This window comes from Dipodomys ordii, unplaced genomic scaffold, assembly GCF_000151885.1.
Source record: "Dipodomys ordii isolate 6190 unplaced genomic scaffold, Dord_2.0 Scaffold59, whole genome shotgun sequence".
Taxonomy (NCBI): Eukaryota; Metazoa; Chordata; class Mammalia; order Rodentia; family Heteromyidae; genus Dipodomys; species Dipodomys ordii.
In genome coordinates, this window is record NW_012267275.1 from 5,519,069 (window position 1) to 5,546,035 (window position 26,967).

General features: G+C 39.7%; 1 protein-coding gene across 6 annotated transcripts in view; it reads right to left on the reverse strand.

The window, feature by feature from the left end:
- Positions 1-26,967, reverse strand: part of Chd1 (chromodomain helicase DNA binding protein 1) — a 118,140-nt gene that overhangs the window by 71,846 nt on the left and 19,327 nt on the right. For 3 of the 6 annotated variants that reach the window (XM_013022031.1, XM_013022034.1, XM_013022029.1), the window contains exons 2-3: positions 24,625-24,818; positions 7,137-7,178 (exon numbers count right to left, since the gene is read on the reverse strand). In XM_013022031.1, coding sequence (XP_012877485.1) covers positions 7,137-7,178; positions 24,625-24,677 — 95 coding nt within the window. In that variant the 5' untranslated portion in view covers positions 24,678-24,818. Of the gene's footprint in view, positions 1-7,136; positions 7,179-24,624; positions 24,819-26,256; positions 26,274-26,967 lie in introns of those variants that run through there. The other 3 variants (XM_013022033.1, XM_013022032.1, XM_013022030.1) reach the window with 2 other exon arrangements.

The following is a 26,967-nucleotide window of genomic DNA, read 5'->3' on the forward strand; positions in this document are numbered from 1 at the left end:
ACTTGAGCCACAGCGCCACTTCCGGCTTTTTTCTTTTTGCTTATGTGGTGCTGAGGAATCGAACCCAGGGCCTCGAGCATGCAAGGCAAGCGCTCCACCACTGAGCCACCTTCCCAGCCCTCACGTATAGTCTTACCACCCCTTTTCCACACTGTATTTGAAGGTATAGCTAATAAAATAATACTATGAAATAAAATAAAAAAGAGAATAAAAAACAACAAATAAATAAATAAACAAGCAAGCTAAACAGGCTCACACCTGTAATCCCAACTACCCAAAGGGCAGAGAAATTGGAAGTATTACAGTTCAAAATCAGCCCTAAGCAAAACCACAAAACTATGTAAATAAATAAAGGGATAAAAATCTATTACTATAAAGATAAAAATTAGTGAATCTGAGCAAAGGCTCAAAAAGCGATTAATCTATTTTTACAAATTCTGTAATCTGAAAACAATTCAAAAATTTAAAAATAAATTTAAAAATAATTTAGATTTCTAATATCTCAAGTTTCCTTCAGTAACATTCAATGCTGTACAGTTTTGTTTGCAGGTAATAAAAAGATGAGAAAATTTAAAAGCCAGAGAATAAGCAAATAACCATTAGTGGCATAAGGAATAATAAATGCAATATATAACTAGTCAATAAATTGGCCGAATGGTAGAAACAAATGTAGAAACAGACAAAAGGATAAAAATAAGCAAACAAAACCCATTTAAGAAACTTGAAAAAAGTGTTAAAAGAAATTAAATGAAAGTTGCCTCAGCAACAACTGGATAAATTACCATGTGTCTCCTTCTTACTAATAGAAATCTTAATGTATGGTCAATTAATGTAAGGTTAAACAGCACAAACTTCCTGTACAGCTAAGAGCTTAAGTTATGACAAATGAGACATGTGCAGAAGTGTTCAGATGTGCTTCCCAGAAGGCCATCCACTCAATGGCAGATGACTCAACTTGAAGGTGCTCCCTTTTTTAACTCTTCCAGTTTTCATTCAATGTTTATAGTCAGAAGCAGAAAAAAGATGAGGAAAGTTCTCAAAATTCTCATCTGGATAGTTTTGTATAGAAGCCAAGGTTCTTTTTTGTTTGTTTGTTTTGCTTTTGGGATCCGGTCATGGGGCCTGAACTCTAGGCCTGGGCACTGTCCCTCAGCTCTTCAGCTCAAGGCTAGCACTCTACTACTTGAGCCACAACGCCACTTCCGGCTTTTTTCTTTTTTGCTTATGTGGTGCTGAGGAATCCAACCCAGGGCCACAGTCATGCAAGTCAAGCACTCTACCACTGAACCACCTTCCCAGCCCCGAAGCCAAGGTTCTTAATAACTTGAGGGACTAAAAATAAATAACATTCTCTTCAATATAATCATGAAATCTACTTCTTAAAATTTGAGATTTAAAAGGTTAAAAAAATTAAGTTTAAAAATGATCCATGCTAGAGCCATAATAACAAAAACAGCTTAGTAATGGCGCAAAAACAGATCCAAAGACCAATGGAACAGATTAGAAGATCCAGAAATAAAATCACACACCTTTAGTCAGCTTATGTTTGACAAAAGAGCCAAAGACATACTGTGGAAGAAACACAGCCTCTTCCAACTATTGGTGGTGGGAAAACTGGGCAACCACATGCAGAAAACTAAAAGTGGTCTTCAGCCTGTCACCATGCACTAACATCAACTCAATGGACTAAAGACCTTAACATCAAAGCTGAAACTCTAAAACTATACTGCAGGACAGTCCCAGGATCACAACAAACTGGAGAGATTCAACAAATGGGACTATCTTAAAAAAGTTTCTGCACAGCTAAAGACAAAGCTATCAAACTAGAAAGACAGCCAACCAATTGGGAATAACTATATTTATTTTTTATTTTTCTTTTGGTCAGTTGTGAGGCCTGAACTCTGGTCCTAGTTACTGTCCCTTAGCAACTCAGCTCAAGTTAGCTGCAATGGGAAAATAATTCATGTCTTATTTATCAGAACTTAAGCTCTTAGCTGTACAGGAAGTTTGTGCTGCTTAACCTTACATTAATTGACCATAAATTAGGATTTCTATTAGTAGGGAAACAGAGACACATGGTAAGTCATCCAATTGTTGCTGAGGCAGCTTTCATTTAATTTCTTTTAACACTTTTTTCAGGTTTCTTAAATGGGTTATTTTTATTTTTTGTCTATTTCTATATTTATATTTAGCATTTGGCCAATTTATTGCCACTTGAGTCACAGCACCACTTCCAGCTTTTTCTGCTTATGTGGTGCTAAGGAATCGAACCCAGGGCCTCATGCATGCAAGGCAAGCACTCTACACTAAGCCACCTTCCCAGCCCCTAGAAAAAATGTTTACCAGGAACATATCAGACAAAGGCCTAATATCCATTATATACAGGGAACTCAAAAAACTAATCCTTCCCAAATCTAACAAACCAATCATTATTTGGGCAAAGGAACTAAAGAAAGACTTCTCAGAAGACGAGATAAAAATGGCAAAGAAACACATGAGGAAATGTGCATCATCCCTGGCAGTAAAGGAAATGCAAATAAAAACAACCCTGAGATACCATCTTACCACAGTCAGAATGGCCCATATTCTAAATGCTGGAGGGGATGCAGAGAAAGAGGAACCCTATTGCATTGCTGGTGGGAATGTACACCAATACAACCACTTGGAAAGCAGTCTGTAGGTGCCTCAGAAAGCTAAATATAGACCTTCCCTATGACCTAGCCATACCACTCCTAGGCATCTACCCTGAGCAACAGGAAGCAGGATACAAGGACACATGCACCTCCATGTTCGTTGCAGTACTGTTCACAATAGCCAAGATATGGAAACAACCCAGATGCCCCACTACGGATGAATGGATCCAAAAATTATGGTACCTATATACAATGGAATATTGCACAGCCATTAGAAAGGACAAAATAATGGCATTTTCACAGGGAAATGGATGTAACTAAAACAAACCAAGCACACAGTCTCCCTGATATGTGGATGTTAAATTCAAAATGAAAGGAGATATGACAAAGTAAACAGGACTCAAGAAACAAAGGACCTCTACTTAATTGTCATATCATTTCTAAATGACTCCATGTTCTTGACCACATATATGGTATATACATGTGCACATCTGAGAGAAGCTAGGAAGAGGGCACAGAAGCAGAGGGAAACAGGCAAATAGACAATAGAGAGGCCCATCAGAAAACAAACTACAAAACAACTCAAGGGCAGCAACTGGGACAGAGGGAATGAGAGGGAAAGAGGAAACAGCTTATACTAAGCAAAAGGAAAGAACTGTACACATCATCCAATATGAAAGAAATAGTTGTATTGTCAAAGCTCATAGAATTAATAAACTTTTAGACCATGATAATGACAATTTGCCTTGTGAAGGTTAAAATGTGTTTGTGACCCTAAGTATCACTATCCCACAATACTGTGAAATTTATGTAATCACTTAATCACAATAAAAATTATTTTAAAAAATGATCCATGCATTACATATAAATATTTTGATTCTGTATTTATGGTTTCACTAAGAAAATTGCTTTTCATATTCTAACCTGCATCAATATTACCATCTCTCCCAAATTTTAAAATTGTATATTCCAGAGTTTGTGGTAAAGCCACCACTATACCTGATTTGGGACTTTTAGTTACCTTTGTTTTCTGGGATAAAAATCTGACCTCTAACTTTGCAACTTAATCTAAAACCATTCTATTTCTAGTCTTTATTTGTGCCTACTTCCTTCAGTCTTGCAATTTGCCATGCTTCTTTTCCACCTCCCAGCCTTGGTACAAGTAGCTATAACTACCGACAAAGTTTGTTAATTATCTCATATCCTCTTCCCTAATACCCTATTCTCAAGACATGCTTTTCCTAGACCTCCCCTACAGAGAGGGGAGTACTTCAGGAATTGGGCATTTAACATAAACTAAATAAGTACAGGACTGGGTACTGGTGGCTCATGCCTGTAATCCTGGTTTTACCCAGGAGCTGTTATCTGATGATGGTGGTTGAAAGTCAGAAGTCTTCTGGCAGAAAAGTCTGTGAAACTTATTCCCAATTAATCATCACAAAAGCTGAAAGTGGACCTGTGGCTCAAGTGGCAAAGCACCCAGAGCTCAAGGACAGCACCCAAGCCCTGAGTTCAAGACCAAGAATTGAAATGACACCCATCTACCTCCCCCAAAAAAGAGCACAGGAATGTTTTTACATAATAAGTGACTTAATTATTAGTACTTTACCCGACTGAATTTTTTTTTATTGGTCATGGGGCGCTTGAACTCTGGGCTTGGTTGCTGTCCCTATGCTCTTCAGCTCAAGGCTAGAGCTCTACCACCTGAGCCACAGCGCCACTTCCAGACTGAATATTTTTAATATATCACTAATACTATCTTTTTATTCAAAAGCACTTTAAAACCTAAATCTCCCACACAAATTCTCATTCAAGTTTCTTTCATTAAATAACTTGAGGGTTTTTTTTTTGTTTTTGACTTTTTTTCTTTTTCTTTCCTCAAAGTCAACTAATTTGAAACGGTTAAATCTAAATGACTTTGGAGCCAAGGGCCAGTGGCTAACACCTGTAACCCCAGCTACTCAGGAGCTGAGATGGGAAGGCCATGCTGCAAAGCCAGCCCAGGCAGTAAAGTCCATGAAAAAGTCCAATTAACCACAAGAAAATCAGAAGTGGAGCTATGGCTCAAAGCGCTAGAGTGCTAGCCATGAGCGAAAAAGCTCAGGCTCAGCGCTAAGGGACTGAGTTCAAACCCTACAGCTGACAAAAAAAAAAAAAAACTTGGGAAGAATCAGAAAATCTGATACACTGAGTGCTTCCCACATGGCCAAAACTGCCTAAAACCAAGTGAGTGACAATGGTTCTGTAGATGAGACCCTTAACTCTAACTCACAAATCACCTTCCCCAAACAAATGTCTAATACTTAGAATTTTTCATACATTTATATAATCTCATTAGTTCCTATGGTATTTTTTCTCATTTTTTCCAGTTGTGTCATTTTTTAAACGTATTAGTTCTATAGTTTACAAAATATTTTCATACTGCTTTTTATTTTATCTAATAATGAAAGTATTCTCTTTTTTTGGTTTTTTTTTGGGGGGGTCGGGTCATGGGGCCTGAACCCTGAGCCTTGGTGCTGTCCTTCAGCTCTTCAGCTCAAGACTAGCACTCTAACACTTAAGCCACAGCGCCACTCCCAGCTTTTTTCTTTTTTGCTTATGTGGTGCTGAGGAATCGAACCCAGGGCCTCAGGCATGCAAGGCAAGCGCTCTACCACTTTGCCCTGGGTTCGATTCCTCAGCACCACATAAGCAAAAAAAAGCCGGAAGTGGTGCTGTGGCTCAAGTGGTAGAGCGCTCGCCTTGAGCTGAAGAGCTGAGGGACAGCGCCCAGGCCCAGAGTTCAGGCCCCACGAATGGACCCAAAAAAAAGAAAGTATTCTTGAATGCATGTAAAGGATTTCTTTCTTAAAACCTTTTCATAGAAAGCCAATTCTTCCAATGTTTTGATTCACAGCAAGTTACCACTTAATTTCAGCTGCAACCAAATTTCTACCTAGTTCCAATCTCAACTGAAACTCGTCCTAAACTAGGCAAACCAAAACTGATTTCCTACATAATTATACTGGTTGACTGTGTGTGCCAGGCAAATTGAGCTATACTTAAGTCAAGGAACTGTTTTTATTATTCCACAGGACAGTTTGCTTAATTCTCTTGTTGCCTTCCCTCTATCATAATAGGTAAGTGCCAATGCCATTCAAAATAATTGCTTTGAGATTCTTTTTAAAAAGAATTTTTGAGGGGCTGGGAAGGTGGCTCAGGAGTAGAGTGCTTGCCTTGCATGCATGAGGCCCTGGGTTCAATTCCTCAGCACCACATACACAGCAAAAGCTGGAAGTGGCACTGTGGCTCAAGTGGTAGAGTTCTATCCTTGAGCTGAAGAGCTCAGGGACGGCACCCAGGCCTAGACAGAGTTCAAGCCCCATGACCGACCAAAAAAAAAAAGAATTTTTGAAAGATATGTGAGGGAAAATTAAGGGCTAACTGGATGGTATTTTAAGCCCAACTACAATTTTTTTCAAGATTTACAGCCCTTTCTTGTCATTGTAACTGTGTTTATATTTGTACAACCATTACATAAGCCTTGGCTTTCTGCCACATGGAAATACACCTCAAAATTCTGGCAAGATAAAAAGATATAAACTGTATAAACCAAACTGTCTGACACTTAATAGAAGTCTAATATTGACAGCTATTACAGAAAAGGACCATTCATCTTTCTCCTAAATGGAAGATCAAAATTAGTTCAAAAAAAACCTGCTTTGGGCTGGGAAGGTGCTCAGTGGTAGAGCACTTGCCTTGAATACATGAGGCTCTGGGTTTGATTCCTCAGCACCACAAGCAGAAAAAAAAAGCCAGAAGTGGCCCTGTGGCTCAAGTGGTAGAGTGCTAGCCTTGAGCTGAAGAGCTGAGGGACAGCGCCCAGGCCCAGGGTTCAGGCCCCACGACCGGACCCACCCCCCAAAAAAAACCTGCTTTATGGGGCTGAGAAGGTAGCTCAGTAGTAGAGTGCTTGTCTTGCATGCATGAGGCCCTGGGTTTAATTCCTTAGTACCACATAAGCAGAAAACCCTGGAAGTGGTACTGTGGCTCAAGTGACAGAGCACTAGCCTTGAGATAAAGAGCTGAGGGACAGCACCCAGGCCCAGAGGTCAGGCCCCACGACTGACAAAAAAACAAAAACAAAAAACTGCTTTAGGTGTTCTTTCTAGGCCTATTATAATTTTAAATATTCAGAAAATGTCTATGACTAAACCAACACACACACCAGAATCTTCAAAATAGTATAATAAAAAGAGAGTAAAATGGTTACTAGTTGTACTATGTATCAGATATCATATTTTTGTTTAATCTTTTCATATACGTATTATGAATGAACAAAGGAGATTCAGAGAAGGCTAAGTGTAAAAAGCAAATTTCAACACAAATACACAAATCTCATATACATACATAGAAGTGAGAATATTCAGAAAAAGGAAAGCCACAAGTAGGAAGATGGAAGTAATTTGTTTTGAAACAATATTCCTTAATGTTTGGTTCACAAAAAACTTATTCATAGCCTACCTTCTATCTCTCCTCTTCCACTGGTATTTCGGTTTCTTTGCCCTGTAGAATTAGACATGCACCTCAAGTTTTGGCTAACAAATACATACCAATCAAGCTAAAGATAAAATTTCCAATTATCTCTTTCAGCTAGATGTGGCTATGTGAACAGGTTTTAGTCAATGTGATATGACCAAAAGTGAAGTATCATTTATATAATCTTTATATGTAATCTTATATAATCTATCCTCCTCCCCATTACCATCCCTTTCTGGTGGATGAAAATAACCATAACTATATAACTGGAAGTCACATGTTAAAGATAGCAAAGCTGTATGTCCCTCCCCCATGGTATAACCCCTGCTTTCACTGTATTTGATGTTGGTATAATTTGTGGAGGGGAAGGGAAAAAACAAATTGTTTAAATAGGGATACAGAGCCGGGCGCTGGTGGCTCACGCCTGTAATCCTAGCTACTCAGGAGGCTGAGATCTGAGGATCGCAGTTCAAAGCCAGCCCGGGCAGGAAAGACCTTGAGACTCCTATCTCCAATAAACCACCAGAAAACCGGAAGTGGCGCTTTAGCTCAAGTGGTTCGCCTTGAGCTGAAGAGCTGAGGGACAGCGCCCAGGCCCAGAGTTCAAGCCCCACGACTGACCAAAAAACAAAACAAAACAAACAAAACAAACAAGCTGCCTGACTAGCCAGGAAACCAGGATAACCTCAATGGGTAGAACTCACTTGACTGCAAAAAGGAAGTAACTGCATCTGAGCCCCTTTGTTTAGAGAATTTTAGAAAAGAACTGTACCTGGTTAGCTAATAATCTATACACTAAACATTTTTGAGAGATCTTTTGTATAAATATAATCTGAACTCACTTGCTCATCCCATCAACAATTATTGGGTATAACTTTGTACTAGGGATAAAACCCAAGGAAAAGAAAAAAACTTTTTCAGAGATTCTACTCAGAAACTCCAAGCATTCTACCACTTAAATATGCCCTTTGTTTTTTAGATTGAGTCTCAAATTAACTTTGGTGAGACGTTGTAACCCTCCAACTTCCACTTACCAAGAAGCTGAGATTACAGGTGAGCATCAACATTCTTTCTCTCTCTCTCTCTCACACACACACACACACACACAAAACTCTATACAAATCAAAAGTATTAAAAAAAAAAAAAGCCGGGGCTGGGAAGGTGGCTCAGAGGTAGAGCGCTTGCCTTGCATGCTCGAGGCCCTGGGTTCGATTCCTCAGCACCACATAAGCAAAAAGAAAAAAGCCGGAAGTGGTGCTGTGGCTCAAGTGGTAGAGCGCTAGCCTTGAGCTGAAGAGCTGAGGGACAGCGCCCAGGCCCAGAGTTCAGGCCCACGACCGGACCCAAAAAAAAAAAAAAAAAAAAGCCACCTATAATACTAGTTATTCAGATGGCAGCAATATGAGAGAGAGGTCACAGTTCAAAGCCAGCCCAGGCAGGATAGACCATGAGACTCTTATCTCCAATTAACCAACAAAATAAAAATAAAAATAAGGAAGTTGTTTTGAATGCTCTAAACTATGAATCCAATGCAAAATTGTACAAAAGCAGCTTTCCTTAAAGTATAATAAATTCTATCCCCTGAAGTCTTTAAAGAAATGAGAATGTAACTGCTAAAAAGGGATGGTATAAAGGTTAACTTTTAGCATAACCAATTTAAAAAATATCTAGGTTAGTGGATTCGTGGTGTTTAATCTGAGGTTCAGCTTCCAATTTTTGTGTGTGTCTGTATTTTTGTCAAAACAAACAAACTCAGGGGTTGGGTCCTTTCCCTGAGCTCATTTATTCAAGGCTAGTGCTCTAGCACTTTGAGCCACATTGCTGGGCCACTTCTGGTTTTCTGGTGGTTAATTTGAGATAAGAGCCTCATGAACTTTCCTCCACTGGCAGATTTCAAACCATGATTTTCAAATCTCAGTCCCCAGAATAGCTAGGATTACAGGTATGAGACACCAGTACCAACTTATTTTTGGTTTTTAATAAGTTCACAGAATGACCATGTAAACTTTGTATACATACAGTTAAGTGTCACTGAAGCTTTATAAAATACATGTGATTACGATATCAATGACTAATAATTCTTTAATTTACAACCACCAGGTAAAGCTTAATGGCTTTTTTCTTCATCAGTATCATCTACCATGCAGAAGGCCAACACAAGGAACAATTATATTAAGACAAGTGGAAGAGAGTAGCAGGTAGGAGTTGTGAGATGAAATTAGACTGTTATGAGGTAAAATGTGCTGAAGGTTTGTGAAAAAATATACATTGGGGGGAGGCATGGTCATCCCATCGCCACTACTTTTGTACATGCTTAAAGGTACCCTTAGTATTAGAGTTAAAGCTTTAAAATGTTTAGATTCTTTTAAGTTTAACAAATACTGCTACAAAAAAATAAAGTACCCAGAGCAATATGACTTTTTTGTCGGTTGTGAGATTGAATTCTGGGCCTGGGAGCTGCCCCTCAGCTCTTCAGCTCAAGGCAAGCGCTCTACCCCTTGAGTCATAGCACCACTTCCGGGTTTCTGGTGGTTAATTGGAGAGAAAGTCTCAGGGAATTTCCTGCCCAGGCTGGCTTTGAACCGTGATCCTCAGATTTCAGCCTCCTGAGTAGCTAGTTAAAGGCATGAGACACCAGCACCCAGCTAACAATATGATTTTTAAAATTCTACAATTATTTATAATTTTGTATTTCATCAGTCTACACATATTCTAGTGGGTGTGTGCTGCATACAAAAAAAAAAATCTGGGGCTGGAAAGGTGGCTCAAGTGGTAGAGCACTTGCCTTGCATGCATGAGGCCCTGGGTTGGATTCCTCAGCAAAAAGAAAAAAAAGCCAAGAGGGGCGCTGTGGCTCAAGTGGTAGAGTGCTAGCCTTGAGCTGAAGAGCTGAAGGACAGCGCCCAGACCCAGAGTTCAGGCCCCACAACTGGACCCAAAAAAATAAAATAAAATTTATTTTTGGCAGTACTAGAGTTTGAACCCAGGGCCTCCCTCTTGCTAGGCTCTACCATTTGAGCCACCTCTTTATGCTCTTTTGCTTGAGCTAATTTTTCAGACAGGATCTTTATGGTTTTTGCCCAAACACGGCCAGAGATCCTGTTACCTATGCCTCCCACCTATCTGAATCACAGGTATATACCTCCATTTTGCAATGTTGGGGGTCACTTGGGTTGGCCTCAAGCTCTAATCTTCCTAATCTTAATCCAAGGATCTCTACATCCCATTTAGCTGAAATGCAAAGCACATTTAATAGGCCTAAATTTTAAGATTTCCTAGGCTTTAAATGATCTCTTAAAGAAAATCAAACAACAAAAAAATTATAAACTTTCACTCTAATTCTGGGCCTGACTATGGATGTCAACCATTTGTCTTTATGATCAAACCTCTCTTCTACACTTGAACTACTACTACACTTTGACTCCTTGCATTTGCCAAATCTAGCTGCCACAACATGTATTTGTAAAGATGGCCTCTGGATTATAATTATTAGAGAAGAAACTCAAATTTTAGTGTTCCATGGTATCTACTAAATAGTAGTTAATCATCTAAATTAATGCTTTGAGGGCAAACAAAGTATTTCTGAAAGCAACAACAACAGAGCTGAGAAGTAGCTATTCCAAGTCATTTTTATTAAGGGTACCCACTAATTTTTGTAACATTCAATTTGTATTCAATTTGTATGTCAATGGTAACTTAGCTAGTAATCTAGCCACACCTCAGAAGTTTTTGAAAAGTTAACCTAATGTTAACTTTTAACAGAGTAGCCATTTCATATCACAATGAAACACATTAATATACTTGGAATTAAAAAGTTACTCTTAAACAGTTACTTAAATATATTATGTTGATTCTGGTTGCAGTAGATAACTGGGGCCTCTCCCTAAAACTAGTGTTTCTGTCCATTTCATTTACATGGAGAATACGCTTCTACCCTTTACTAGGCTTCCTTTGTTCTTTTTCTTCCACCGGGAACTAAGCCACACAAAGACTTCAACTTACTATTGAATAAACCTCAGAGTAAAGAACTGCAAGGCCAGCAGTCCAGAATCATTCTCTTTATACAAACTTTTGTCTCCATCACTCATCTGAATAAAATACCATTGGTTCTTCCTCTCCAAACTACAATTGTTATCACTAAGATTAGAAAAGTTGCCAGGCATTGGTGGCTCACACCTGTAATCGTAGCTACTAAGGAGGCTTAGATCTGAGAGTTTGAGGTTTGTGTTTTGAAGCCAAGGGGGGAAGTAAAGCCCATGAGGCTCTGATCTCCAATTAATTACAGAAAAAGCACGGAAGTGGCACTGTGGCTCAAGTGGTAGAGTGCTAGCCATGAGCAAAAGAAGCCCAGAGACAGCACCCAGGTCCAGAGTTGAAGCCCCAGGACCAGAGGGAATTAGAAAAGTGTAAAACTTTACAAAAATTGCCCTGTAATTCAATACAGCATTTCTGTTCTGCTTTGTCCTCACTTGTTTGCCTATATGGTACCCTAATTCTGAATAAATTTTAGCTGATTGTATATGTAACCTAGTCCTACCACTATTACCAAGAGGTTAGGAACCTCCAGCCCTTAGGCCACTTAAGGACCCCAAAAATCACTCGGTACATAACTGAACAGATACATAAGATTCTGACATGTTTACATATATAACTCATGGCTATTTCCCTGCACTGAGATTTTGTATGGCCTGGAACAAAATTACAAATTACCGGGGCTGGGAAGGTGGCTCAGTGGTAGAGGGCTTGCCTTACCTGCCTGAAGCCCTGGGTTCGATTCCCCAGCACCACATAAGCAAAAAGAAAAAAAGCCGGAAGTGGCGCTGTGGCTCAAGTGGTACAGCGCTAGCTGAAGAGCTAAGGGACAGCACCCAGGCCCAGAGTTCAGGCCCCACGACAGGACCCCCCCCAAAAAAAATTACAAATTACCAAATGGCCCCCAACAGGGGAAGTACAACCCTGAATCTAGATTATAATAACCTTTCAACAAGTTTATTTGTAATCTTATAACATAACTAGATGTTGTAGGTTGCAATACTTCCTATATATGCATATGCATTTTACTTTGATTACAATTTTTCTGAAAGGCCTGTTAAAATGAGAATTATGACTCAGTAAATCTGATACACAAGGAGACTTTTAGGGTAAAAGAAGGATCCCAGGATGTAGTACGTAGTACAACAAATGAATCTAAAAAATTGTGACATAATCACATTTGAAAGTGGGAGGAAATGAACTGAGTTAATTTTGGAAGACAATGGTCTGAGTAGATATAATAAGGCTAAATATAAAATACATACACAGTGTTCTAGTTGCTAAAATTTGGCAATTATTTATACAGTATAATATAATCACACTTCAAAAAGTAGGGAAAAAATGAACTGCGTTAACTTTAGAAGACAATGGTCTGACTAGATACAAGTCTAAATATAAAGTACATGGTAATTCTAGTTGGTAAAATAACTTAATAATTAATTAGTAATAAATAGTTTACTGTAGTGTGGCACACACACACACACATATATATACATATATACATATATATACACACACATTAGGTTGAATACGAGTGCATAGATGTTGGTTGGAAAGTGGGAGTTATGCTTTTCACTGTTGGACAGGGAAGTCATAAAAGGAGTGGGTGGTTGGAATTAGCCTTATAGTATAGCATTCACAGTGGGAGTTATCAGGATGTACCCATGCCTACTTTATACACATATACATACACACAGAGATAAATAACTATAAATGTGTAGATATATATAGACTTGTAATATATACATATATTGCCTAAGTTTGTCTGCTTTATTTGCTGACAGGGTCTAGAAGTAGTGACACTTGAACAAAATATGCACATACAACACACAAACTTTATTTTCTAATACTGTTCTATAATAAAAGGAACCAAGGCTCCTTGGAAAACTGCTGATTTTAGGGCTTCCCAAGGTCAAGGTTTAATTTCTTTAAGCGACAAAATAACTTACTGTACTATATCTCAAGTATAAAATATATATACAAATAAATGCAAATAATCAAAATTCTAGCTGACATATGTAATGCTACTCAACACAATAGGGAATATATATTAATTAACACTCAATGTCATCTAGAGTAGAATAAGGTACCGTGACTTCCAAAAATACAATAAATAACAAAACTGATACACTAAAGAAGCCTGACGATTCACTGAGAACATTAACCAGTTCAGTTCCCTATATCATGTGTTCAGGATACTTTATTACTGTAGTATCTTTTCTTTTCTTTTCTTTTTTTTTTTGGGTCCGGTCGTGGGCCTGAACTCTGGGCCTGGGCACTGTCCCTCAGCTCTTCAGCTCAAGGCTAGCGCTCTACCACTTGAGCCACAGCGCCACTTCCGGCTTTTTTCCTTTTTTGCTTATGTGGTGCTGGGGAATCGAACCCAGGGCCTCAGGCATGCAAGGCAAGCGCTCTACCACTGAGCCACCTTCCCAGCCCTGTAGTATCTTTTCTAAAAACTAAGAGCCCCTAGTTTATCTGAATAAAAACAACAAATTCAGATTTAGTGACCTTCAACAATTTATCTTGAAAATACTTAATTAAGGTCACAAAAAAAAGACAAAATCATACAGATGAAAGGAGACTGAGGGGCTGGGAAGGTGGCTCAGAGGTAGAGTGCTTGCCTTGCATGCATGAGGCTCTAGGCTCGACTCCTCAGTACCACATAAGCAGAAAAAGCCAGAAGTGGCGCCATGGCTCAAGTGGTAGAGCACTAGCCTTGAGATGAAGAGCACAGGCCCAGAGTTCAGGACCCACAACGGCAGGGAGGTAAAAAAAAAAAAAAAAGACAGAAAGGAGACTGAAGAGATTTAACAACTAAATGAGATGTAAGCCAGGGTGTTGGTGGCTCACATCTGTAATCCTAGCTATTCAGGAGGCTGAGATTTGAGGATCACTGTTCAAAGCCAACCCAGGCAGGAAAGTCTGTGAGACTCTTATCTCCAACAAACCACCAGAAAACTGGAAGTGGCACTGTGGCTCAAGTAGTAGAGCACTAGCCTTGAGCTGAAGAGCTCAACACACAGGGACAACACACAGGCCCCAGGAGTTCAAGCCCTGCGACCAGCATAAATAAACAAACTAACTCACTCTAGACTAAATCTAGGAACACACACACAAAAAAAGACAGTAAAACAAAATTGTGCAATCTAGTGAAAGATGGTATTTTTAATGTCTGTAACACTCATTTCCTCATCTGGAAGTGGGAATGGTAACACTTGAAATAACCCATGTAATATATGTGTTTCATACTTGATTCAGTAAAAATAAAAGCTTATTATACTAACTGGTAGCCACTGTAATTGTGTCATGCATTCTTGCTGGAATAATCCATGACAGTGTTCTTGGATATTACCAGAAAATAAAAAACACATATAACATCAGTAACCGAAAGAAGGAAGGAAGGAAGGAAGGAAGGAAGGAAGGAAGGAAGGAAGGAAGGAAGGAGGGAAGGAAGGAGGGAAGGAAGGAAAGGAAAGAGGGAGAGAGAGGAAGGAAGGAAAGAGGGAAAGAGAGGAAGGAAAGAAGGAAGGAAGGAGAAAGAGAAAGAGAGAAAGAGAAAGAGAAAGAAAGAGAAAGGGAAAGGGAAAGAGAAAGGGAAAGGGGAGAAAGAGAAAGAAAGACTCCAGATAAACAACTTCATAAATACACATGAATTTGATAAGTGTAAAAATCATTTAGAAATCGTTTAAAAATTAAGATTCTGATTCAGCAGGTCTGGAATAAAGTCCCAAACTCTACATTTCTAATAAACTCATAGGTGACATCAACACTGATGGTCCAAGAACCACATCTGGAACGATATTTTATGTATTTTTAAATTTTCTCATAAAAAAGGTAAAAAAAAATTCCCATTTCTTCCCACAAAAAAAGAAAACAACAACAAAAAAAACATTCATTCACACTCTTACTATTGGTATTATTTCCAATACCAGAGTTTGAACTCAGCCTCATGATTGCTGGCTTGCTTGCTTGGCTGGGGCTCTACCAATTTGGCCATATCTCCAGCCCAGATGGGACTGGTTCTTTTGGAGTCTAAAGCACCTTTCTGCTGTGCTTGCTTCAAAACCTTCATACTCTAGATCTAAGCCTCCAGAATAGCTGGAATTACAGTCTAGAGGTGCTGACACCTAACAGATTTTTTTTTTTTTGTCATGGGATTGAACTCTGGGCCTGGGCTCTGTCCCTCAGCTCTTCACCTCAATGCTAGCACTACCACTTGAGTCACAGCACCACTTCTGGTTTTCTGGTGGTTTATTAGAGTCTCACAGACTTTCCTGCCTCGGCTGGCTTTGAACAGTGATCCTTAGATCTCAGCCTCCAGAGTAGCTAGGATTACAGGCATGAGCCACCAGTGCCTGGCCAGAAATATTTTTTTTATTTAATTTAATTTTATTTGTGGACATACTGTACAGAGGGGTTACAATTACATGGGCAGGATATTGCGTACATTTCTTACCAAGCATTGCAGCCTCCTCCTTTGGTTTACCCTTCACATCCCTTCCCAGCCTCCCCCCTCCCCCCCAATCCCAATCCTTCTCCTTCCCCCCTTTCCCCCCCCCCCCGCACCGACGTTGTAAAGCTCGTTTTTGGCCAGAAATATTTTTTAAACACAGATATAAGCCACCTGCTGTCAAGAACTCAAAAGTAATGTTAGGCACCATAACAAATGGGTAATTTCACCTACCTAAAGTGCCTGCACATTATCTTAGGTATGTATATATGTATGCATGTATGTGTGTATACACGTGTAACACACACACACTCACACACACACACACACACACAGTGGGAAAGCAAAACCTGTGGCTGAAAATGAAGTAATACACAATTCTCCTATCTTTGACAGTTAAAAATAAGTCCAAACGCTGTGGCTCAAGTGGTAGAGGGCTAGCCTTGAGCTGAAGAGCTGAGGGATAGCGCCCAAGCCCAGAGTTCAGGCCCCACGACTGGATCAAAAAAAAAAAAAAAAAGTCCAAATACAGTAAGTAACCTTAACCATAACTAAATTCTCTGAGATTTGTCATTTGGCAAAATTCTATTGGGGAGACAGTAACCTATTACTTAAGCTCCTGAAGCAGTATATTGAGATTTCAAGAAAAAAAAAACTGTTATAAGCATGGATTCTATAGTACAATACAGGATATTCAAGAAAAAAAAAACAGGAAAAGATAAAAAGTACATATTGAACTGAGATACAGGGATTAATAAAAAACTGAAATGTAAAGGAATCATTCTTTCCTGAAATGAATGATACTAGAGGGAATTTTAACAACTAGTTTCCAATGAATGATTTCTAAGCAACCTAGCTTTGTGATTTCATATTTTCCTATCTTCCTAAAAGTGCCTCTAGTATAACTTTTGAAACTTAGTAGTGAAGGACAAAAATAAAAAAAGCTATAAGTAAATATAAACCAAATGAGAGAACAGTACTTTAATGGGCAATGCCTTAAAAACAGAAGTTGTTTTAAATTTTTTTAGTTTAAGTAAAAGGCTGGCTTTTACAGTGAGAAATCATTATCGTATATATACACAAAAATCTCAGCACTCAGGAAGCTGAGGCATGAGCTACAGCCCAGGCTACTTAGTGAGATAGTATCTGGAAAATTAAAAAATTACACAGTGGTATCCAACCAGATAAAAGATACAGAGTGAAAAAGATAACTTGTAGCCATATATAAGTGGTAGATACCTGTAATTCCACCACTCTGGAGGCTTAATAGGCTACATATAAGATTCGATGCCAATCTGAGGTACACAGTGATACCTCAAAAAAACCCAGGTCAGGGGATGGCGCTGTGGCTCAAGTGGTAGAGGGCTAGCCTTGAGCTGAAGAGCTGAGGGACAGCGCCCAGGCCCAGAGTTCAGGCTCCTTGGCCCAGGCCCAGAGTTCAGGCCCCTCGACCGGACCCAAAAACACAAAACAAACAAACAAAAAAACCCAGGACAGCCGGGCTGGGCCTTGGGCCTGTAATCCCAGCTACGCCTATAATCCTAGCTACTTGGGAGGCTGAGAACTGAGGATCACAGTTCAAAGCCAGCCCCAGGCAAGGAAAGTCCTTGAGACTCTTATCTCCAATAAACCTCTAGAAAACTGCAATTGGCCTTGTGGCTCAAGCAGTAGAGGGCTTGCCTTGAGCTGAAGAGCTGAGGGATAGCGCCCAAGCCCAGAGTTCAAGCCCCATGACCAACCAAAAGAAAAAAACAAACCCAGGTCTGAGGACATAGTTCAATGGTAGAGTACTTGCCTAATAATATATGCAAGGTTCTGGATCCTATCACCTAACAAAAAAAGGGACCTGTTAAGGTTGAGTTCATGGTCCTTAAATTTAACACATCATTTATAGAATTTAGAGCTTCTCAAAGCATTTAATTTGTATGTGTGTGTACAGGGCTCGGATCAAACCCACAATTTTGGATTTTAGGCAACCTTTTAACTACTGAGCCATATGACCAGACCAGCATCAAATTTTAATAATCTTTTCCTCCCTCCTTTCTCTGCCCCACCTCCTCTCTTTCTTCCTTAGAATACTTGGGTTTCAATCCAGAACCTTGGAGTCACATATCCAAACCTGTCTACATTTGGCTATTTTTCAGCTAAGATCTGTTGTTTCTGGCCCAGGCTGGCCTCCAAACACAGTTTTCCAACCTATGTCTCCTAAATACCTTCTGATTACAGATATGCATCATCATACCTAGCCTATATACTTAGAGAAGGCCTCCATAACATTTTTAGTCCATTCTGGAAAATAACTATGATCCATCTCTGAGATTATGGAATTATATGTATTAATCACCTCCACCAGCAGTCTTTTAGTTCAATCTTAATTTCAGAGTAGATTTTTAATTATTTTTACTTTGTCCATAATGGGGACCTTATACTTACTAGATAGGTACACTTTACTTAATTCATGCCTCCAACTTCACATATTCTTTTTAATGGGTATAATGGTTGTATGACAAATAACAATGTTTGTGGAATACTGTGCAAAATTCAATAAATGCACACAATATTAATAATCAGATCAGAGTAATTATCATTATTTTCATTCAGAACATTTCCACTGATCACATTTCCAACTCACTGCCTACAACTACTTCTTCCTTAAAACATTTAAAAAGTTGAGACCCAAAGGCTCTTAAAAATAAAACTTAAATTATTTTCTATAAGCCAAAGAAACTAAGCAAAATACAGAGCCCTTCCTCTCTTTGTAAATATAAAATTTACACACTTATTTAAGACATGTATGCTATGCATTAACACTAATTTTTTTAAGCTACAAAACAAAGAATTCAAGGGCTGGGAAGGTAGCTCAGTGGTACAGTGGTTGGCTCGCATGCATGAGGCCCTGGGTTCGATTCCTCAGCACCACATAAGCAGAAAAGGCCAGAAGTGGCACTATGGTTCAAGTGGTAGAGTACTAGCCTTGAGCTGAGGAGCTGAGGGACAATGCCCAAGACCAGAGTTCAGGCCCCACGACCAAAAAAAAAAAAAGAATTCAGCTAGGGCTTTTGAGCTTCCATAGTATGTGCAAGTCCCTGAGTTAATGTCCAGCATGAATTTTTTTTAAAATAGTAGACTAAAAGTAATAAAATATTCCAAGAATCATATTAATAGAATCTCTAAAGGTACTAGACATGGTATTACATGCTTGTAATTACAGTACTCTGGGGACTCAGGCAGGGGGCTAAGTTCTAGGCCTACTAAGGCAACACTGCAAGATCCTGTCTAAAAACAAAAAAATTGGGCTGGGAAGGTGGCTCAGTGGTAGAGCGCTTGCCTTGCATGCATGAGGCCCTGGGTTCGATTCCTCAGCACCACATAAGCAAAAAGAAAAAAGCCGGAAGTGGCGCTGTGGCTCAAGTGGTAGAGCGCTAGCCTTGAGCTGAAGAGCTGAGGGACAGCGCCCAGGCCCAGAGTTCAGGCCCCACGACCGGACCCAAAAAAAAAAGTAAAAAATAAAAAAATTAAAAATAAATAAAAATAAAAACAAAAACATTTCATTAACAACTATAGATTATCTGTAAATGGTTAAACTACTAAAGGTGCATCATCAACATTTTTCCTACTCTGTAGGAGTTATTCAAGAAGCTATACACATGTAGAGATTAAAATAACTCTATATTAAATTCTTGTAAATATAAAACATACTTATAAATTATTGAAATTTTCATCAATGGGCAAGCAATACAAGCATGTATTGGTCATCTAAAAGTAAACAAAATGTGATCATATATTTCAATTACTTTCCAATGATTTATTTCATCATTCAAAGTGTCATCATTCATTTTCAAATTTAAATGGAAAAAAATGTGGACTGCCAGATGTACCCTACTGACAGAATGCTTATCTAACATGCACAAACCCTAGGTTTGATCCTCAGAATAGCAAAAAGAAATAGGCAATGTGGGAGTAAGGGGTAGGAGGTGGGAGGGTTGAGAAGGAAACAAGGAAAAATGAAATAAATTAGAAAGAAAATTAAAATTTTAAAACATTTAACCATAATTTCAAATACTCTTGTCACAAATAATACAAGTCCCCACAACTAGAAATTAATGCTCTGAAATCCTCCAACATTATCTTGAGAAAGCTCAGCTTCAGTTACATAAAACTTTGTGTTGAGCGCAAACAGTTGTACAGGTGCATCCTGACCTATATGTATTTTTTTTTAGTAACTAAGTCTCAAAGTTGTCAGTTACGGCATAGGAAAAAAAAAACTATTTTCCTGAGTACTCATTCTACACAGAAGGAATCAACTCCTTACAAACACATTTTATGTATATAAAAAGCTAATGCACCAACCAAAAATGCCAAACACTCTCTTGACTAATTCTACTTCATTTCATAAATTCCAGTGGAAGAAAGGAAATTCTAAAGCAAAATACGTTTTTAAATGCTTAGCCCGTAACAATTCAAATTTTGCTTAAACTACTTAACTTTAACTTACTTAGCTTAAACTAATGTGTATCAACTAAGAGCAGAGTATTTCTCATTACTCCACGTTAGCATTTGCAGTTATGAAAACTTTTCGTTTTCACAAGAAAATCCCTGTCTGTAAAACTCACATCCCAGTCTTTTAAATAGGTACAATCTCTTTCTCTGAAGAGAAAGGAAAGGAACTATAACAAACAAAGAGCAAAGACATAGATAGCAAAACTCTAAAGAAAAAAATGAATGCAAAGTAAGTCTTTCTTCCTGAGAAACTCCAAAGCGGATGCAAACTGCAAGGCAGATGCAAACTGCAAAGCAGATGTTACTCCTTAACCAAGTCTCAAGCACACAAAACTATATAAAAGTATATTGAGTACAATACGTAATTCAAAATAATTACATAAATATGCTTTGCAATTACTTAAAAGTATTATAAAGAACACTTTAGCCAGGCACTGGTGGCTCACGCCTGTAATCCTGAGATCTGAGGAAGCCAGACCAGTTAGGAAAGTCCATGAGACTCTTATCCAATTAACTACCAAAACAAAAAAATTTAAACAAGTGGAACTGTGGCTCAAGTGTCTACTAACCTTGGGTAAAAGCAGCTCAGGGACAGCACCCACATGGAGGTCAAGCCCCAGGAACCAAAAAAAAAGGATACTTTGCTGGGCAATGTAGGTTGAAACTGTTGTAATCCTGGCTATAGATGATCTAGAGAGAGGGTGGGGAGTTTGTTAGGCTGCATCTTAACCAAGGGCTAAAACTGTGGTTTTTGTTGGTCATCCCAGTGACATGAGAAAACACAAATGGGAAGATCACACAAGGCCAGCCAAGGAAAACTCTTCTATCTCAAAAATAGTTAATTCAAGGAACTGGGAAGGTAGCTCAGTGGTAGAGCGCTTGCCTTGCATGCCTGAGGCCCTGGGTTCGATTCCTCAGCACCACATAAGAAAAAAGAAAAAAGCCAGAAGTGGTGCTGTGGCACAAGTGAGCACTGGCCTTGAGCTGAAGAGCTGAGGGACAGGCCCAGAGTTCAGGCCCCATGACCGGACCCCCCCAACCAAAAAAAAAAGTTAATTTAAAAAGGAACTGCTAGGGCTGGGAAGGTGGCTTAGTGGTAGAGTGCTTGCCTTGCATGCATGAGGCCCTGGGTTTGATTCCTCAGCACCACATAAGAATTTAAAAAAAAGGGGGGCGGGGGGGCTGGGAAGGGATGTGAAGGGTAAACAAAGGAGGAGGCTACAATGCTTGATAGGAAATGTACTCATTATCTTGCCCAGGTAATTGTAACCCCTCTGTACAGTATGTTCACAATAAAAAAAAAAAAAAGAATTTAAAAAAAGGCCGGAAGTGGCACTGTGGCTCAAGTGGTAGAGGGCTAGCCTTGAGCTGAAAAGCTGAGGGACAATGCCTAGGCCCAGAGTTCAGGCCCCACGACCCGACCCCCCCCAAAAAAAAAAAAAAAAGGAACTGCTAGAGTAGCTCAAGTGGTAGAATGCCTGCATAGAATAGTATGAGAATTTAAGTTCATATCCCAGTATTTATATGGGGGGAATCCTTTCATTTAGAAGATTTTTCTTCTGGACTATCAGATGAGGTTTATTACTGGTCCCTGCTTTAGGTATGGCATGGCGGCAAAGACTACAATGTATAAATAGTGAGAGCATGCCACCAAGTCTCCCTGCATACCCAAATAGAGAACATACTGTTGTCAGATTTCCTATTCGTTGTAGGCTGGTTCCTGCATGTCCTCTATTATCTCTCCTTATTAACCATTTCCTTGTTCAATAATGAATAAGAAAAGACTATAATTACTATAATCAATCTTGGACTTTTTTGGGGGGGGAGGGTCAGTCATGGGGCCTGAACTCTGGGCCTGGGCGCTGTCCCTCAGCCCTTCAGCTCAAGGATAGCGCTTTACCACTTTGGCCACAGCACCACATCCGGCTTTTTCTGCCCAGGTGGTACTGAGGAATCGAGCCTAGGGCCTCATGCATGCAAGGCAAACACTCTACCACTAAGCCACCTCCCTAGCCCCTCAATCTTGTACATTTTTAGAGACATGCTAAGATTCAAAAGTCTTTAACACAAACTGTTGGTTCTAGTCAAATTGCTGTGTGGAGGGGAAGGGAAAAAACAAATCGTTTAAATAGGGATACAGATGGATCCATTGAAACAATGAGATGAACAAGTCGTTATATGGAAAAATGAACTTTACAACTTTGGTGGGGGGGGAGGACTGGGTGGGAGGGGCCGGAAGAGGGAAGGAGAAGGGAGGATGGGAAGGGATGTGAAGGGTAAACAAAGGAGGAGGCTACAATGCTTGATAAGAAATGTACTCATCTTGACCATGTAATTGTAACCCCTCTGTACAGTATTTTCACAATAAAAAAAATAAAAATTGTTGTGTGTGACTTTGTAAGAAGTGGTAAAATCAATTCAAAATTAGTTTAACTCCTCAATTTATGTTTGGGAAAATCATGAGAACAAATTAGTGAAAAGATGAGTTTAAAACTCCTAAACAGGGCTGGGAATGTGGCTCAATGGTAGAGCGCTTTCCTGGCATGCATAAAGACCTGGGTTTGATTCTTCAGTACCACATACACAGAAAAAGCCAAAAGTAGCGCTGTGGCTAAAGTGGGTAAGTGCTAGCCTTGAGCAAAAGAAGCTCAAGTGGGTAAGTGCTAGCCTTGAGCAAAATAAGCTCAAGGACAGTTCATAGGCCCTGAGTTAAAACCCCAGCACTGGCCAAAACAAAAAACAAAAAAACTCCTAAACAAATACTTGGTTCAACTAAATACTTTTTCCCCCTAAAAGGTTTTACTTTATTCTCTATGATGTTCTTATTACCTAAACAGTCTGAAAAAATCATCTAACAAAGCCACAAATTTCCAAGTTTACAAATTTCAGACCAAGTACATAAGCAACATAATTTTCTTTTTTTTCTTTTTTTTTGTCGGTCATGGGGCTTGAACTCTGGGCTTGGTCGCTGTCCTTGTGCTCTTCAGCTCAAGGCAAGCGCTCTACTGCTTGAGCCACAGCACCACTTCCCGTTTTCTAGCAGTTTATTGGAGATAGTCTCACAAACTTTCCTGCACGGGCTGGCTTTGAACCTCGATCCTCAGATCTCAGCCTCCTGAATAGCTAGGATTATAGGCGTGAGCCACCAGCACCGGCTTGCAACATAATTTTCTAAGCAGTTTTTTTCCCTTTAAACCTGTCAAGTTTCCTGTGTGCTGGGCATTTCATTTTTCCCCTCACTGTTATTAACTGTTCAGTTATATAGTATTCTATGGCACATCAAACATGGAACTGATTATAAGTGAACAATGAGGTTCAATACATGAGAAAACTATCAAGCCCTTTACAAGTTGTATCTCATTTGATTCTCAATTTTCAGTGTAATCCTCATTTTATAGGAATAAAAAGATTAACTTACCCTAATTCAAAATTAATAATTAATAGGATTGGGATTAAGTAACTTTGCAATCTCACTTCAATGTCCTATTTACTTTATTTCCTTAAGTGTTTTTATGTGTGTGTGTGTGTGTGTGTGTGTGTGTGTATAAACTAAATGGATTGTGTTATTAATGTGCAGGTAACTCAAAAGATAGAGCCAAACAAGAATTTAGAGTGTTAGGACCTGGCATGGTGATACAATCCTGTAATCCAAGCATTCTATTAGGGAGGCAGGTCAGAGATCAGAGTTCTGAACTCAAGGCCAGGCTGTGCTACACAACACTCCAAAAACAATAATCTAAAAAAAAAAAAAAGCAACAACAAAAAAACAGGCACATACAACAACAAAACCACAAATAAGCAAAAAGACTTAGATGCCAAGAGGTTTTCCCTTAATAGTTTACTTCTACAAACTGTATCTGCGTTGAAAAAACAAGGGTCAAGAATTCAACTAATTTACAGATAATTACAACTCCGAGGTGAAAACGAAGTAGGAAAGAGTTATAGTAATACTTCAACCAGTGTCCAGATCAATACTATCTACATGTTTGGCCAAAAGAATATGTTTTCTATCTGTTCTATACAAAGAGACAACCATATATAACAATTCAGCCCTTGAAATGTGCCTAGTGTAACCAACTAATTTTGGAGTATACTGTAATTTGATTTAAATTTAATTAGCTGTATGTGGCTAGTTGCTACCATAAAGCACAGGTGAAGAAGACAAAATGCCAGAAAAAGGTAAATACAGAAATTCCTACTGCATTTACATGGACATTTCACTGACAGTCCATTCAAATTAAATGTAATTTACTTGCTTCAGCATCAATTATTAACTGAAACACTGTGAACCTCCAAAAAGATTTAACTTAATAAAGCATTTTATATTCAAGCTCTCTGAACATCTTTTAAAAAAAATCACTAAAACATCAAATATCAATGTCTCAAACTATTAAAATTTTAAAAAATATGTAGGCCTCATAGGTAACAAATTCATTACAAGCGGTAAGTTTAATTCTCAAGTATACAATCAGTAAATGTCTTGCTTACCTTGATTCTCCACTACTGTTTCTCACACTTTCTTCATCACTCTGTCCATTCATTGTAAAATCAAGACGTTTTAAAACAAAATATAAATCTTCCCAGTTTAAAAGATGAATATAAATACTGACTCCTTGAATATCAAAATTTCAGATGTATTTTCTTCAACATTCACAGGTTTGCTGGGACCCTCTTTGATTCACCTAAAGAAAATGTTGAATAGTTAAGAATATTTCCTGTATAAAAACAAAAACAAGCCTCTGTTTAGAACTTCTTGAAATCTACCTTTGACTAAAGCTGGTGATGAGGCTTTTGTATTTAAAGTCTAGTCTTCTACTCAGGAGGCTGCTATCTGAGAATTGTGTGGTTCCAAGCCAGCCCAGGCAGACAAATCCACTAGACTCTGAAATTAGCCAGCAAAAAGGAGCAGTATGACTCAATTAGTAGAGCAATAGCTATGAGGGGAAAAAGCCCACAGTGGGAGGCCTGAGTTCAAGCCCTGGTAGCAATGCACGGGCATGCACACACTCGCGAACACATAGAAACACACACACACATACACAATTACTGGAATATAGTGTGCCACTGCTAATATAGTTTTGATTGAAGAACTTTAAATACTTGTTGAGTGATAAAACTTTCAGACTAATTGCCACTGTGAAGCAATATTTATATAGATTACTTCTAAAGAGGTAACATATACATACTTCCTAAGAGTCTTATTTGGCAACTCTGTCAAATAAAGAGGGATGGAATGGATATGTTCAATGAAATCCTAATTACTATCACCAAGAACTTCGAGACTTTCAGACTAATTGCCACTGTGAAGCAATATTTATATGGATTACTTCTAAAGAGGTAACATATACATACTTCCTAAGAGTCTTATTTGGCAACTCCATCAACTAAAGAGGGATGGAATGGTTCTATTCAATGAAATCCTGATTACTATCACCAAGAACTTCGAGTGAAGTTTTAAAATTGATCACATAAGAAAAGATATGGTATAATCTTAGTAAAACTGTACATGTCCAAACAAACATGTTCTTCAGCAGGTCAGCTGACAGTGGAGAGGAAAAAAAATATTATTTACCAGTTGTGCTACCTGAATTTCTATGAAAAGACTGAAAGGTAACAGAGATAATATACCCTAACAGCTGTTAAAGTAGGAGATTTGGGGCAAAATAATAATAATAATAATGGACCAAGAAGAGAGTATTTTCCACTTCTCAAAATTTCAGTACAGCACTAGAGTCACCTACAAGCTATCCACGAATAAACAAAGGAGATCTCTGGCAGGGGAGGGAGAGGAAGAAGCGGGGGAAGACGTCAGATCCTTCCCCAGCCAGAAAGTGGCGAGACAGCCTGAGCAGAGTACAGTTGTCCTCCGACCTCAGCCAAAAGAATTCATGACTACTTTCAGTTCCAAAAAGCCGGGGGCTTAAACGAGCTTTGGGCCAACACGTTCCTAGTACACTCTGCATCTGGATCCCGATCTTTAGTCTCCAGATCCCAGTCCAACAGCCTCTCTCGGAAGAACAGGTTACCTCTAGAAACTAACCCGGGCCATTCAACATCCATTCCCCCAGGTCTACTACCAATTCCAACTCTCCCCCAAAGAGCTCCACCACGAGATACAACCGAAGTCTCCGACACCCGAAGTGCTCTCTCTCACGAGCCGCTTCCTTCCTCAAAGTCCTCCCTGGAGAAAGTTCACTCCTCTTTTCCTTCTCGCCGGTTCACCTTCCTTTTCGCCCCTCAAAATGGCTTTCTCGGTACAGAGTAACTTCCTCCCCCGCCGCCGCCACCCTCCCTCCCCCGAGGAACACTTCTGCGGTCCTTCTCGGAGCCCGACGGGCAGCTCGGGGGCACACGGACCTCTCCGCTGTCTCCCGTGGGTCTCAACAATGACTCTCTGCCTAAGTCGCTAAACCTTCTTCAATCCTCTACTTAAGTTTGCGCGGCGAGGCTCGAAAGCACGTTACGATCCATCCTCGCTCAGACGTCCAACGCTGGAGCCTTAGCTCTCACTAGCCTTCCTCCGGTCCCCTCGGCCTCCTCGGCCCGCTCCCGGGACTCCATCCCGGCCTCACAGCCGCCCTTCCCGCCTCAAACTTCCCTCCGACCCGCCCCGCGCCCTCCCAGGCTCGCCCGGGCCGCCGCCCCCTCCCCCTCCCCACCGCTCCCCACGTGCTGGGTGCCCGGGTTCCAGGAGAACCGACGCGGGGGCCAAGTACTCGCCAGTCGCGGACTTCCCCGCGCGGCCTGGCCGGCCCTCAGCCCTACAAGCCCGAGCCGGGCCCGCGGGACTCCGGGATGCGCTCGGCGGTCACCGGCCTGCCCCTAGCAGCT